General features: G+C 39.4%; 2 protein-coding genes across 3 annotated transcripts in view; one reads left to right on the top strand and one right to left on the bottom strand.

Annotated features, from left to right (window-relative positions):
* Positions 1-13,637, top strand: part of WDFY2 (WD repeat and FYVE domain containing 2) — a 270,430-nt gene that overhangs the window by 217,824 nt on the left and 38,969 nt on the right. The gene's annotated exons all lie outside the window — the stretch shown is intronic.
* On the bottom strand, positions 596-12,962 carry NEK3 (NIMA related kinase 3). Of its 2 annotated transcripts, XM_065730282.1 has the most exons (15): positions 12,805-12,962; positions 11,804-11,897; positions 11,016-11,113; positions 9,870-9,953; positions 9,159-9,226; positions 8,956-9,042; positions 7,090-7,144; positions 5,544-5,744; positions 5,138-5,207; positions 4,381-4,427; positions 3,383-3,485; positions 2,860-3,006; positions 2,171-2,305; positions 1,289-1,415; positions 596-737 (listed from the first exon to the last, which is right to left on the bottom strand). In XM_065730282.1, the coding sequence occupies exons 1-15, from the start codon at positions 12,919-12,921 to the stop codon at positions 671-673; spliced, it is 1,500 nt and encodes a 499-aa protein (XP_065586354.1). In that variant the 5' UTR covers positions 12,922-12,962; the 3' UTR covers positions 596-670. The 2 variants fall into 2 exon arrangements, with proteins under 2 accessions (XP_065586354.1, XP_065586355.1); XM_065730283.1 differs by lacking the exon at positions 11,016-11,113 and having other exon boundaries at positions 12,805-12,885.

Genomic DNA, 13,637 nt, shown 5'->3' with positions numbered 1-13,637 from the left:
GCCGTACCCGGAGCCCCGCGGACAGCAGGAGGAGGAGAAAGTGGAGGAGGAGGAGACTTCCAGGTGGGCCTGGTGCCCTAGGAGAAGCTCCAGGGTGGAGGAGCTGACAGTACACATTGCGCTTGCACAGATGTTCGTCTCCATGTGAAGATGAGAATATTAGTCCTTATTTATGAACAAATGAGTTTTCTTCCACACATGCGTATGGAATATGTAAAATTCTGGTCATGGAGGTAATTAAGGCAAAAAATGACCCTAAGGTATTGTCAGAAGATGAACGACTGTGTGAACTAAGCCTCAATTAGCAGAGCTACATGTTTTCCATAGCATGCCCGACAGTCAAGACCAGTTACTCCCGCTGTGCAAAACTGGAAAAGACCTCCAAGTTCATCTGGTCCAACCACCAGCACATCCCACCATGCCCACTCAGCACATCCCTCAGAGCCACATCCACACGGTGCCTGAGCATCCCAGGGACAGTGACCCCACCACCTCCCTGGGCAAAATAATGCCATTCCTCCTCTGTTTTGTGATACAGAAAACTCACATGTTCAGATCTTTTGACTGAAGTGATTTTATTAATAATTACACAATTAATAACAACAGATTGGATTACAGATAGTGGCCAAACTGACTTTCAGTACTGCAGAAAAACTCCAAATTCAGATTTTCAGTCTCTGTGCTTCAGTACTGTTTCCAGTTCTGACACCCAGTCTGGGTCATCTTCCTCAAAGTCCCTAAAAATAGATTGCAAAACGTTATTTTGCAAAGCAAAATAATACAACTTCATAGATCTTTATCTGCTTTTTTTTATTTTTTCTTTTTTTTTTTATATTTTTTCTAAAATTACACTCTCACTAGGAGAAATTCTGTTAAAAACATCAACGCAAAAGACTTATTTCCTGCACTTCTGTGATCAAGGAACCAGCAGGGGCCCCCTTTGGAGTTTATCAAAATCAGTTTTATCAGATGCATTAACAAATGCAGCAAACATCCTCCTAGCAAGTAGTACTCCTGTTCATTATCTGATTTCAAGGTCAGCATACAAAGACGTCTCATGTAAGAAAAAAGGTTTGCACATTACTGTAGATCTAATTCCATCTCCTCCTTTCTGCGAAATCACCAGCAAAAATAATCTGTTAATAACAAGCATTGTTTAATCTCAACATTATAATTAAATGTAAGCGTAGCAAAAAAAGTGTTTAAGATAGGCTACTAGATTCTAATATCACTGAGTAAGAGAAGAATGAATTTAGATGCTGAGAAAAATACTGTCATTTGGACATACGTATCATCTTCATCAGATCTAGGCTCAAGTCTCTCCAAATCGGTGACAATATCTTCATGTTCCCCATCTAGTTCATCAGATGGTTCAGTTTCATCAGAAAGTGGACCTCTTAATGTATTTTCAGAAGCTTTGAAAGCATAAAAATAAATGTCACTGAAATCGTTACTTTTAAACAAAATTATTAAAAAATGTTAAGTATAATTATAGTTTTCTAGTTTGTCTCTAGATGGTTGAAGATTCCAGCACAAGCTGTTACCTGTTTTAAGCAGAGAGGTAAACTAGTACATAAGGTTGGATACCAGGGAATGGTTCTGCACCACAGAGTGGTGGGGACAGCCCTAAGCTGCAGGCATTCAAGGAGCATCTGGACAACACTCTCAAGACAGAGGATCTGATTTTTGGGTGGTCCTGTTGGAGCCAGGAGTTGGACTCTGTGCTCCTTGTGGGTCCCTTCCAACTTGGGATGTTCTATGCTTCTTTAACTGAAGACCAAGTATTTACACCTGCAGCTATGCATATCTACAGCCTAGAGATACCTTTTGCCATGCTACCATCCCCTCTTCAAAACAGGGCAGTACTGACTGAGTGAAAGTGGACTCCCTGAGGAGGCTACAGCCTAATTACTCCATCTCAACAACTCACATATCACACTACTTAGCAGGGTGGAGACTAACTCTGCAAGTGAAAATCTTTCATTGATGTAGTGGAGGTGTACAATCAATCAGGAATTCTCAGCTGGATTCTTTTTTTTTTTTAAGTCCACATTTAATGTGGTAAACTTTTTTTGTTGTTTAAACAAAATCTATCTTGTTCACGTCTGTGACATGAACACCAATGCACAATACCTATACACAGAGCCTCTTAATAAACATAGGAATTTACCTGGTTTATAAATGGTGTATGTTTTAAACGCTAAGCTGACATCTGCATTACTGAGGATGTTCATCAGGGTCTGAGGAGTTTCTTTGGCCCACTGCTTACGTGGCTTATTTTCACTGTAGTTTGAAACAGAGCCATCTAGGTATAAAACCATTATTAAATACTGTTATTCAGATGAAATTGCAGTAGCAACATGAATTGCAAAGATCATAGTTAAGAGAAAAATATAGGTAGAAAAAGTTGTAGAGCACAGCACTGGCCTCTCACAGTGTACTCTTGGTGATGACATAAAGAGAGAAGAAAGAAAATGAGAATAGGTACATCTCAACAACTGAATCCTGCAGCAAATGAATTTTGCATAGTATCTTCAGTGTCAGCCATGTCACGGCGTGTTAAGAGGGTTGGTAGCATAATTTCTTAGGAAGAATTTCCATTTCAGGGTTGCTAATGTGGTTATCATTACTCTTCAAAATGCTTCCATCACCCAAGACCAGTAAGAAATTGTTCGTCTCAAACGTATCTTTTCTCTTCAGCACTGTGGACTTCTTGAGTGCTTGCTAATGAGATATTTTCAAATGGTTTTTACATCATCTTAAAGATTTCCTGTGAAATTTAGGCTTTTAAAACCTGTAAAGAAGCACTGATATTATTTGAATTAAGAATGTCTAAAATCACATTTAATTAAATCTTACTTTTATTCTCTTCAGATGTAAAACTGGAAGAAAGCAAGGAAGCATTTTCCAGGACATCCACTACAGCACTGAATGCCCTCTTCTCCCATTGTCTCCTATGGAGATGTGTCAAGTCAGGAATTCCTGGGAGGACTTCCGATGTTTCTGCTGTAATTACAACAACAGCAACAAAAGATGATAACCAGCAGATAACTCATTGTTTGCTGTCCATTCAAACCAGCACTCAGCATTCAGCACTTCATATTTGATTCTATGGGTGCAAATCTTAGAAAAAGGGTGCAGAATAAGCCCATCAAATCTATTTACTCCATACCAAATATTTTCAAACAATTCTTTCTTAATACTTTGGCCAATACTTTTTTTAAAACTTCAGTTGAAGATAAGAATCAATACAATTCAGAAGCAACACTGGCATGGATTTAAGTAGATGCAGGCTTGTTATGCTCTACCCGTTTAAATGTCCGGGTCACCTGATATCACTAGTTAGAAGGAAATTTATAAGCCTTAAAACTGCACAACTTACCCTCTTCATCATTTTTCCTGTGTTCTCTTGTGCATTCATTCAAATCCTTAGTAGTATTTTCACTTTCCAACCTGCTACACGTGCTGCTTTCATCTTTGCTTTGCTTCAAAAGAATAAGGACCGTGTTAATAATTATCTTTGTTGCCCAGAGAAACAAAGCAGTAATAGTAACATAGTGTTAAGTATTTTAGTTCTACCACAAGACAGCTGCCCTAAAGATCTGAAAACTAAACTGCAGACACCATGAAGGCAGCAGCAACTGCAATTGCACTGCATCTGTTATTACACCACGTTTCACATTGCCATGTTCTTTTCTTGACAATCTCTGTTTTTGAGGCGAAGCATGATGCAATTTGTGGGTTTGTTGTTTTTTTTTTTTATGTCTGAAAACAGTAGCAATATAAAGATAATATGAGTCCTATTCCCCAAGAAAACAAGTTGGACTCAAATACTAAGCTTCTCAGATGAATAGGTCTAATAAAAGGAAAAAAGTTGAGTTCTACTGGACACGATTTGAAAAAATTACTCAATATAGCTGGGGCAGGCTGCACTATAATCTACCCAGAAGCTATTTCTTGGTCACTTGTTGCTTGATTCTCCTCAACTAAAACCTCACATTGGTGCTAAAACCTAGTCAGAATGATGTCCAGACTGGATTGTTTCTACAGCAGATAGTTCAAAATACATCCCTGCAAAAGGCAAAAAAAATGCAAGATTTTATGCAGTAGCTTAGAACTCAGAAAAGCAAGATTATTATTTTTTGATATAACTATAATGATATCCATTTTGGAACTGAATTAAATGTGGAAAAAACATCAAAATATTACAAAGGTCTAAAACTGCAGTTGAACTCTGCAATTTGAGTGCAGATGACAGCTGGCATAGTGGACTGATCTACAGTTTAGCATACTGAGAGTTTCCAAATTGATATTTTTCTCTAGTAAAGAACATTCTAAATTGACAGCATGTAAATAATATACTTATATTTGAACACCTACCTTACTTTCTTTCTTATTTGAGCCTCCACCAGCTGCAACATGACCACCTGACACATTAAGGGACAGATTCAAGAGTTAATGCCTTTAGCAAACATCTGTGGTAAAGTGGCATTCCAGAGGTATGACATCATTAGCACTAAACCAGATGATGAAAATTATATCACACTCCTTTCAAAGTATTTTATTCTCAACACAGAGTCCTTCTACTTTAAGTTCCTCTGAACCTTTCTGCAGTAAAATACAACTGCTTGTGCTGCAGTTGTGTATAAAATTGAGTGCCATGAAATGCCTGTGGCATGGTTAAATTTATGAATAAGATAAAATCCATAATCTTCTATAGAAACCCCAAAAAAATAACTTGCTTCACCGTATTCTGGGAAATAAAGCCCAGTGACATTTTAAATAGATACAACAGCAAAAGGTTTTGCTCATTTTAAAATTAACTAGCTTAATCCTAGTGCAAGTCTAAGACTTAAAATCTGTTACTGTAGCTCTGCACTGCACTTCTGACAGAGGGAAGGCAACGATGTATAGCACTCAGCTATGCACAATTACAAGTCTTCTAACATGAAGCCTCATGATGGAATGTAATACACACTGTTCAAACATTTCCCAAACAAGCTCAGGAATACTAAACTGTGAAATAATTAAAAATTAATTTGAACATATAATATTAAAATTGTATAGCTGTATTTAAGATCTTACAATTCCCAGTCACTTTATTATTCCTATATCAAGAAGACCATTGCTGACTTACCTTCTGGTCTCCTTGTAGTGCCTCTGCATTTCCTGCTTTCCTTTAATTCTTGTTTGAATTCTTCTGTCACCTGGAAGTGCATGTAGAAATGCTGGTACTGTAAGATTTCAATCTTTCTCAAGCTATTATATATGGCATTTGTTAAAAATAGGCTTACTATACAAAAGCACTGTTATAGTTAACAGTGCCTAATTTTAGCAGCATTATGTCAGTACTCAAATTTTCTTATTAAAACCCTTCAGATTTGTTTTTCTGAGATGCCTACAAACATACGTATTGTTTTTAATGCAATGACCTACACAACACTACATTTCATATTGTTATATACTACCAAATAACAAAAGAGACTTAGTGTCTGACATGTAGATATTACTGTTGAAATCCAGAGACAAAGACTATACCGTACCTCAGAAGGCAAACAACTGTTGATAAGTTTGGTTAAGCAACCTCTTGCAAGAATAGTTGTTGCTGACGGACGATTCCTTGGATTTCTCTTAAACATCTGCTTTATTAAGTAATGAAGTTCATAGGAATAGTGAGATGGTAGTGGACTGTAGGATCCTTTGCATATCTTAAGGATTAGATGTTTCCAGCTATTGGCTTGAAACTGCATTAAAATAAATGAACATCAGAGCACATAGTGTAAGTGTGAAGTATAAAATAAATTGATGCCACTGAAGAGCAACTTTAATATTTATGATATATTAATCACAGTTTGCATCTATGTAGATTCCTGACTTGGATCCTGATTTGGGAATTTCAGGCTGTAATTCATAAGTGTGGAATTATGACTTCGAGTGAATACGTCAGTAACTATTTGACCTTTTACAGAGTTTCTTTATGCTTACAATTAAAGGATGTAATTTCCTGAGAATTAAAACAACACAGAAACGTAACATTTCATTGCTGCTAAAAAGGGAAGGATGTTTGCCCCTTCTTAAGCACTGCCTTAAGAGCTGTGACACTGCCAAAGCCGTGCCAAAGACCTACTTGGGGTAACACACTTGGATGCACGTGTCCTCATCACTCAGTCACAAGCAATATAGATTTCTAAACTAATAGCAGCTGTGGCTGTAAGGAATCTTTTGCTGTTACAAAGGATTTCAAGGTACAGTACTAATTTGATGAAATGAAACTGCTGCTAAAAACAACGTAAGACAAAATGACTTCAAGTTCCCTTCTGTGATTCTGTGATTCTGTGAAGTTAGGATGATCTCGTTTTCTTGCCAAAAAAAGCTTATCTTGATAAGGCCTTCAGTGTTAGCCATGTGTTCATACAAAGAAGGCAGGGGAAGTTAATACACAGGGAGCATAGCATCAAACACGTGCAATCCAGTGTACCAGGAATGACGGATACAGAACCATACATCCAGCTTTCCTCTGTCCCAGAATGACAACAGTGTTTGGACAGCAACTTGACTAAAGAGAATAAGCAGGGAGGTGTATCAGTCACTGATGTGAGATACCAAATTGCTTATTTCTTTTATTTTGCTAGAGTTGCATACAATATATGCACATGTCCTTGCCTCCATCTTCTGTGATCAGCTTGACCCTATACAATGCAATGCTTGTTCCGACATCCCAGCAGATATCTTGATTCAGTGTGGCACCCATTGGCCTTCTCAGTAAGTCCCAGATCACCTCACTGACAGTGAGGAAAACCGAGCAAGAAAGAAAAAAAAGAACTGTTTTCAAGCAATTTAGAAGACTGGGCACTTCACAGAAGGGTTCAGTAGACCATGAGCTGCTGAAACACAGAAGGAAAGTAATGGAGGAGAAGTGGGAAGGCTGGAGCAGTTCTGCCTGCCTTCTATCAGAAAGAGAACAGCTTCAGAAAGCAAACACTTCAGTCAGAAATGTAGTTCTCTACGAATCCATCAAAGTAAAGCTAACTACTGATTAAATTTTAACAATTATCAAAACTGTTCTAACATCAATACAGCCATACTTACTGGATGTCTAAGAGTGCACAGTTCATACAGAATGCATCCCAGAGACCATATATCACTGCAGGCATAGAGAAAGATAAGAGAAATTGAGACAGAAATTACAATTTAATAGCAAATAAAATAGTCCAGTAAAAGTGAAATTCACTATGTGTATGTAACTGAGTGGAACAAACTAAAATAAATATTGTAAATGTCAATACAATAATGTTCTCAGCCTCTCCAGAGGAAAGGATCTTCATATGGCCTTTCCAGTGGAAAGGATCTTCAGCGGCCTTCTAGTACCTGAAGGGGGCCTACAGAAAAGCTGGGGAGGGACTTTTTCAGAAGGGCATGTTGTGACAGGATAGGGGGAAATGGCTTTAAAAGGTAGGGTAGACTGAATAGGGCAGATTTAGACTAGATAATAGGAAGAAATTCCTTACTGTGAGGGTGGTGATGCACTGGAACATGTTGCCCAGAGAGGCTGTGGATGCCCCCACCCTGGAGGCATTCAAGGCCAGGCTGGATGGGGCTGTGAGCAACATGGTCTAGTGGGAGGTGTCCCTGCCTATAGCAGGGGGTTGGAACTACATGATCTTTGAGGTCCCTTCCAACCCAAACCATTCCACAATTCTATGATTCTTGCTTATTTTAACCCACCCTGAAGTAAGTAAGGATGATGGCAAACAATTGTACCTGGCTTAATATTTCCAGAATGTCTTCTAATCAGTTTGCTTCAACAATATTTATATCCTTCTGCACTACAAAGCCTTTTTGCTCCATGGCCCTAAGCATCAGATGGCAGCCACACAACGCTAATTCATAGATCTGGAATTCTAGTCCCTGCCAACAAACATTCTCCTACTGGGAAAAAAAATCACATTTTTTTCACAGACAGCAGTACTGACACCTGCAAAGACACAACTTGACACGACTTGCAAAAGAAGCAGAAAATTCTTAAGCATTATAAAGCTCTCTTCTCTGCTGTGAAAATGAGTCACTTCACAAATCAGATTCAGGTACAGCAAAGGGTTGCAGAACAGAACTAGGAGAGGGAATAAAAAATAGCTCAGTAATACTGAGTCTGTGAGAAGCTGTGAACACCTGACTATCAGGATGCCCACAGAAGTTCTGGCATAAGGGCTAGAATAACTGGGCTCAATAAATCTAAGAGTCAAATGTTCTGTAGCCATTATCCCTACATAATGAAAATAGGCAAGAAAAGCTTAAAAAATGAAACAAGCCAAGACAATCACAGAGTTGTAGGGGTTGGAAGGGACATCCAGAAATCATGGAGTCCAACCCCCTGCCACAGCAGCTCCCTAGCCCAGGTTGCACAGGTAGGCGTCCAGGCGGGTCTGGAACGTCTCCAGAGAAGGAGACTCCACCACCTCTCTGTGCAGCTGTGCCACTGCTCCGTCACTGCACTGGGAAGAAGTTCCCACACACATTTGTGCACAACTTCCTATGCTTCAGTTTGTGGCCATTTCCCTTCGTCCTATCACCACACACTGCTGAGAAGAGTCCAGCCTCGTCCCTTTGCCTCCCGCTCCTTAGGTATTTATAGTCATGGATCAGATCCCCTCTGAGTCTTCTTTTTTCAAGGCTGAAATAAACCTATACTTATGAGTATGTACTCATAGATGTATGTGTGTTTGTATGCATCTTATTTACTCTTACAAATGAGCACAGAGGTCTGGACACAAGTTTTTGAACTTCTAAGACTGAAGATACACCTAAAGAGGAATTTAGCCCTTTTCACCTAAGCATCCCCCCTTTCTCAATTCAATACTTTCCCGAAACCAAACAAGAATCAACCACAAAGTCAGATAACAATAAAAAGACATGTATCAGTCAGTTATTATCTGAGACCACTGAAAACAGGAATACCTTTTGTTGTTGTATGGCATGTTTTCCCATATTTCTGGAGGTACATAGTAAGGAGTCCCCACGTATGTGCAGGCATATGACACTGGGCTATTGAAATCACAAAAAAGTCCACATGAAATGCAATGCTTCAAGACATTTTGCACTATTTATATACTGCAAAATAAAACTCAACACCACTGAGATCAGTGGAAATATCCACATACTGTGCAAGAAGTCGTGCAGATCCAAAATCTCCCAATTTTACTTTTCCATTTTGAGTGAGAAAGACATTCTGCGTATCAAGAGAAAAACACATTTATGCGCTTAGATAATTTTTAGGAAATGCTTCTGCAGTTTGTATATACAGACCACACTGACTAGCAATCACTTTTGATATTTTGTATTTCCCTTTACTTCCTTAACCTAATGCTTCTAGGAAAAAAAAAAAAAGTTAAGAGCTGTTTAGTTTTAAGGGAAACAGAATAGGAATATGGGCCCAAAATCTTAGCATCAGTAGCAGAGAAAGAATCAGACCTTAAAAATGCCTTCCTCTCAGTGCTGCCTCAAAGCACTAAGGGCATGCTTCTGATTTTCTATCTTCCTGCTAGCAAATAGTAAGAAAGAAAAAATGAGAGGCAAGATATTTACAATCTATTTATTCCATCCACCTTTATTCATGCCTCTATCATTGTTCTGAATTTCTGCAGCCTGTCACAAGCACTTGGTGCTATCACCAGTGTGGCTATGAAGGGTATAATTATATTTAGATGATGTTTAAGACCACAAGGTTCCATACACTCAGTAATTTCATCTGCTTAATCTTCTTTAGCTCAAGTGAAAAACAAAGCACATAGCAGCAGCAGGAAATCACGGCAGAGAGTTGAACATCTGCATGCAGAAGAGTTTGTAAGTGGACAAAAAAATTTGCTGTTCACCTTGGATTTGATATCCCTGTGCAACACACGCTGATCATGAATGTGTTTCACACCCAGGCACATCTGCACAAACCAGCAAAGGATCTGAAAAAAGTAATGAGGAGTTATAACGGCTTAGTACCGTGGGTAAGGCTTCCTTCACTAACAGATTAGAAAAAAAAAAAAAAAGCACAAAAGAAAGTGTGTTTACAACAGCTGGGAGTTATAAGTAACTTCAGCATAATGGCCTCCAGTTTCCACAAAAGACCCAATTCTTTAAAATGAAAGTATATTTTAACAAGGCAGAAAGAATGCCGTGTCTAGAAAAACAAATAGCACATAACAATAGTGAAGCTAGGGAATCAGTACCGCTCATTTTATAAGTGTGCTGATTAAATTTCAGAGTAAATAAGCAGATTAAAAATACCTGCCCTGAGATAACATACTGTTTCTAAAATGAATTGTGTTATTTGAAACGTACAAAGCAATGGTCTTAGAGATGTTTGGACGGTCAAGGTATGACATTAGTTGAGGATTCTGGTCTTTTTGTTTTAGTGAAGATGATGCTTCTAAGTGGCAGGATTTGTTTTTCAACCACAACAACATAACTTTGAACTTCCTCTAAATAATTTTATAGCTTCAGTGATAAAAGCAGTTAATGCATGCTAACTGCTTCAAACATTTAACTGTTGCATAATATTTTATTTAAAGTCCCAGCTACTTTCAATGATCTCAGCAGAGTACTTTATTTACTTGTCATTTGCAGTATCTCTTACTGTGCTTTATATTGCCTTGTTTATATTAAATTATTACTTAATTGCATACATTTACACATTCAAGCCCGCATTTTTCATACTGTCCATGCATTTCTCAGATACAGACAGCAGTTTATTTCTTATTCCTTTTACAGTCCAGTACTTGTTCTACTGGAAATTATCAAAGAAACAATGCTTCTATTCCTTCAATGGGTTGATGGTTAGAATAGATGACCTTAGTGGTCTTTTCCAACCTCAGTTATTCTGAAAGCATCTTGTTTCACTTAATGCAGTTTAAGGTGTTTGTGTATCTATTAATTCTTTAATGTGACATCATGTGCTTCTTAATGTACTTCAGTTTACATGAAGAAGGATTCCAAGGTCCGTACTTCCAAAATATGAATTTTCTTACCGTGTCTTCAGGGAACAACTTTCCTCTTTGGTGTTTAATCTTTTGCATTAGATCTCCATCATCACAATACTCCATCACTATATACAGGTGTCCATCAGCTAAATTTCAGGCAATTTATGAATCATTAGTAGTTTAATGAATAGAATAGATATATTACTGTTAGTATGAAGTTCCAACTACAGGCTAAAAATGTGATTTTAATACCATAGGTGTTTGCAACTTTAAATAAAACTTTAAAATTAAACTTAAAAAAACCTCTACTGTGTTCAGTTTTGGGCCTCTCATTACCAGAAAAATACTGAATTTCTGGAACATGTCCAGAGAAGGGCAACAGAGCTGCTGAGGAGTCTGGAGGACAGGACTTATGAGGAACAGCTGAGGGAACTAGGATTGTTCAGTCTGGAGAAGAGGAGGCTCGGAGAGACCCTATTCCTCTCCATAACTCTCTGAAGGGAGGTTGTGGTGAGGAGGGGGTCGGCCTCCTCTCCCGCATAACCAGCAGTACGACTAGAAGTAATAACCCCAAGTTGCAGCAGGGGAGGTTCAGGTGGGATATTAGGTAAAATTTCTTCTCTGAAGGAGTGGTCAGGCACTGGAATGGACTGCCCAGGGAGGTGGTGGAGTTATCATCCCTGAAGGCATTAAAGAAACGTTTAGATGTCTTACTGAGGGACACAGTTTAGTGGGAAAATATTGGTGGATGGTTGGACTGGATGATCTTGGAAGTCTTTTTCAACATTGGTGATTCTATGATTCTAAATACAGATATTTAAAACTTTCATATTTACCTTCAAATGATTCCTTATAGGCAACAACATTTGGATGTTTCATTTTAGCCAAAAGAATAGCTTCCTTCCTAGAGTTCTTTACATCAGATGAAGACTGCAAATGTAAATACATTTATATAAAGGCCACTCCAGCACATTTTCATATATACACATAACACACCTTACTTTTTTTAGGAATTGTTCTTTAATTTTCTTTATTCCATTATTTTAAAAGTCCTTTAGAAACTTGAAAACCATCTTTTTTAATATAAGCTTTATTATGATTGTAGACTTCTTCCTGGATATATTACTAGTTCAGTTAATGATTTTCTATTTTAACAGCATAGAACTACACAACAACAAATCAGCACACACTGACTTTGGAACAGCTGACAGCTGTACTAAAACCAAGTGCCCAAGTATTAACTTAGCTTCAGCCTCAAGAAAGCCAGAGCCTCCCATTCTGTGATTTCTTGTTAGCTACATGCAGCACAGGCTACCTGAATAACTGAATTTCAACAAGATAAGGCTGATTTCCCTATCAGGTGTTACAGATGAAAACTAGACTCTAGCTAAGTTGATAGGAATCCAGTCAACCACATTAAATAAAGGTATTCCATAAAGGTGGAGAGGCCGTGGCACAGCTATGGTCCAGAGGAGCTGTGGGTGCCCCATCCCTGGAGGCACTCAAGGCCAGGTTAGATGGGGTCGTGGGCAGCCTGAGCTGCGGGGTGGCACTGCCCATGGCACAGGGTTGGGACTGGGTGGCCTTTAAGGTCCTTTCCAATCCAAGCCATCCTGTTACGCTATGATCCTATAACCACATGCTTTCTGAATCAGATCAGATTTTGTTATTATTATGCATATTACATCAGACAGTTACTTAGTAGATATGCACCATGCAGACGTCTAATAAACTGAGCTCTCAGCAAAGGTGCTCAGTTCCAAGACAATACTGAGAGTTATGTACATACATATGTGTGTGCGTGGAAGGGAGGGGGAGATGCACATGTGCGACTTACCATAGGAAGCCTGATTTCCTTCATGGCATACTTCTGCTCACTGACTTTGTGCTGAACAAGGAGGGCTCTCCCGAAGGACCCCTCTCCCAACACTTTCAGTACTTCGTATTCTTCCATTCTTCACAAACCACGGATCAGCGCTTTCCGCACATTCCCTTTCACGGGATCATCTGCAGCAGCAGCAGGGATCCCGCCAGGCCTCGGCCAGGGCGGCGAGCACCGGGATGCCGCCGAACTGCACCGGCAGGGCGGGGAAGGAAGCCGCCCGCCCCGCCCCGCCCTCTGAGGCGGGCCCAGGTTGGGGATTGGAGCCCAGTCTTCACAGCAAGGGCGGGCTAACGATGAGGCGTGTGCTGAGGGACTCTTGCTGCTCCGTGCAGCATAAAAGCCAAGGCCTGATCTCTGTAATCCCAGGCGCAGGGGGGTTTCTGTATTCAGATGTGCTTAACTAGTGCTTGTGAAACTAACACTAGAAAAGGACGTTGAATATTAACAAAACCAGAGTTAAAGCTGCTCGCCTGTCACTTCATGCAGCTCAGTCACTGCCCTGCTGTAGGCATGAAGTGCATGCATGGATTTCCTTGTCCTTGAGTAGGAGAGCTCTCTGAAGAGAATACTGTGCAACAGCTCACACTCCTCACTAGAGCCCACACTTGAGGAGAAACAAGTCCTCTTTTAGCCAGCAGAAGGCTCCAGCTGGCTGTGAAGACCAGTCTATTTAGGCCTGAAAGAATTCCCTAATTTCTGCTGACAGTTCTCATTCAAGAATCAGCTAAAATAACTCCCAGAGACTCAGTCGCAGGGTTGTAGCCATAAGCTACAATTAGTTTCCA

The sequence above is a fragment of the Cyrtonyx montezumae genome, unplaced genomic scaffold (assembly GCF_038088225.1).
Source record: "Cyrtonyx montezumae isolate F1298 unplaced genomic scaffold, pur_monq_1.0 scaffold_12, whole genome shotgun sequence".
Taxonomy (NCBI): domain Eukaryota; kingdom Metazoa; phylum Chordata; class Aves; order Galliformes; family Odontophoridae; genus Cyrtonyx; species Cyrtonyx montezumae.
Note: the sequence above shows the minus strand (reverse complement) of the source record. Positions and strands in the feature narration are given on the sequence as shown.

Coding starts and splice junctions, on each gene's coding strand:
- NEK3 (XM_065730282.1), bottom strand. CDS start 12,921: ATGGAAGAATACGAAGTACTGAAAGTGTTGGGAGAGGGGTCCTTCGGG. Junction 9,954..11,015: donor AGTTGTTCCCTGAAGACACG/GTAAGAAAATTC, acceptor TACTTTTTTCAG/ATCCTTTGCTGGTTTGTGCA. Junction 4,428..5,137: donor CACTACAAGGAGACCAGAAG/GTAAGTCAGCAA, acceptor TTAATGTGTCAG/GTGGTCATGTTGCAGCTGGT.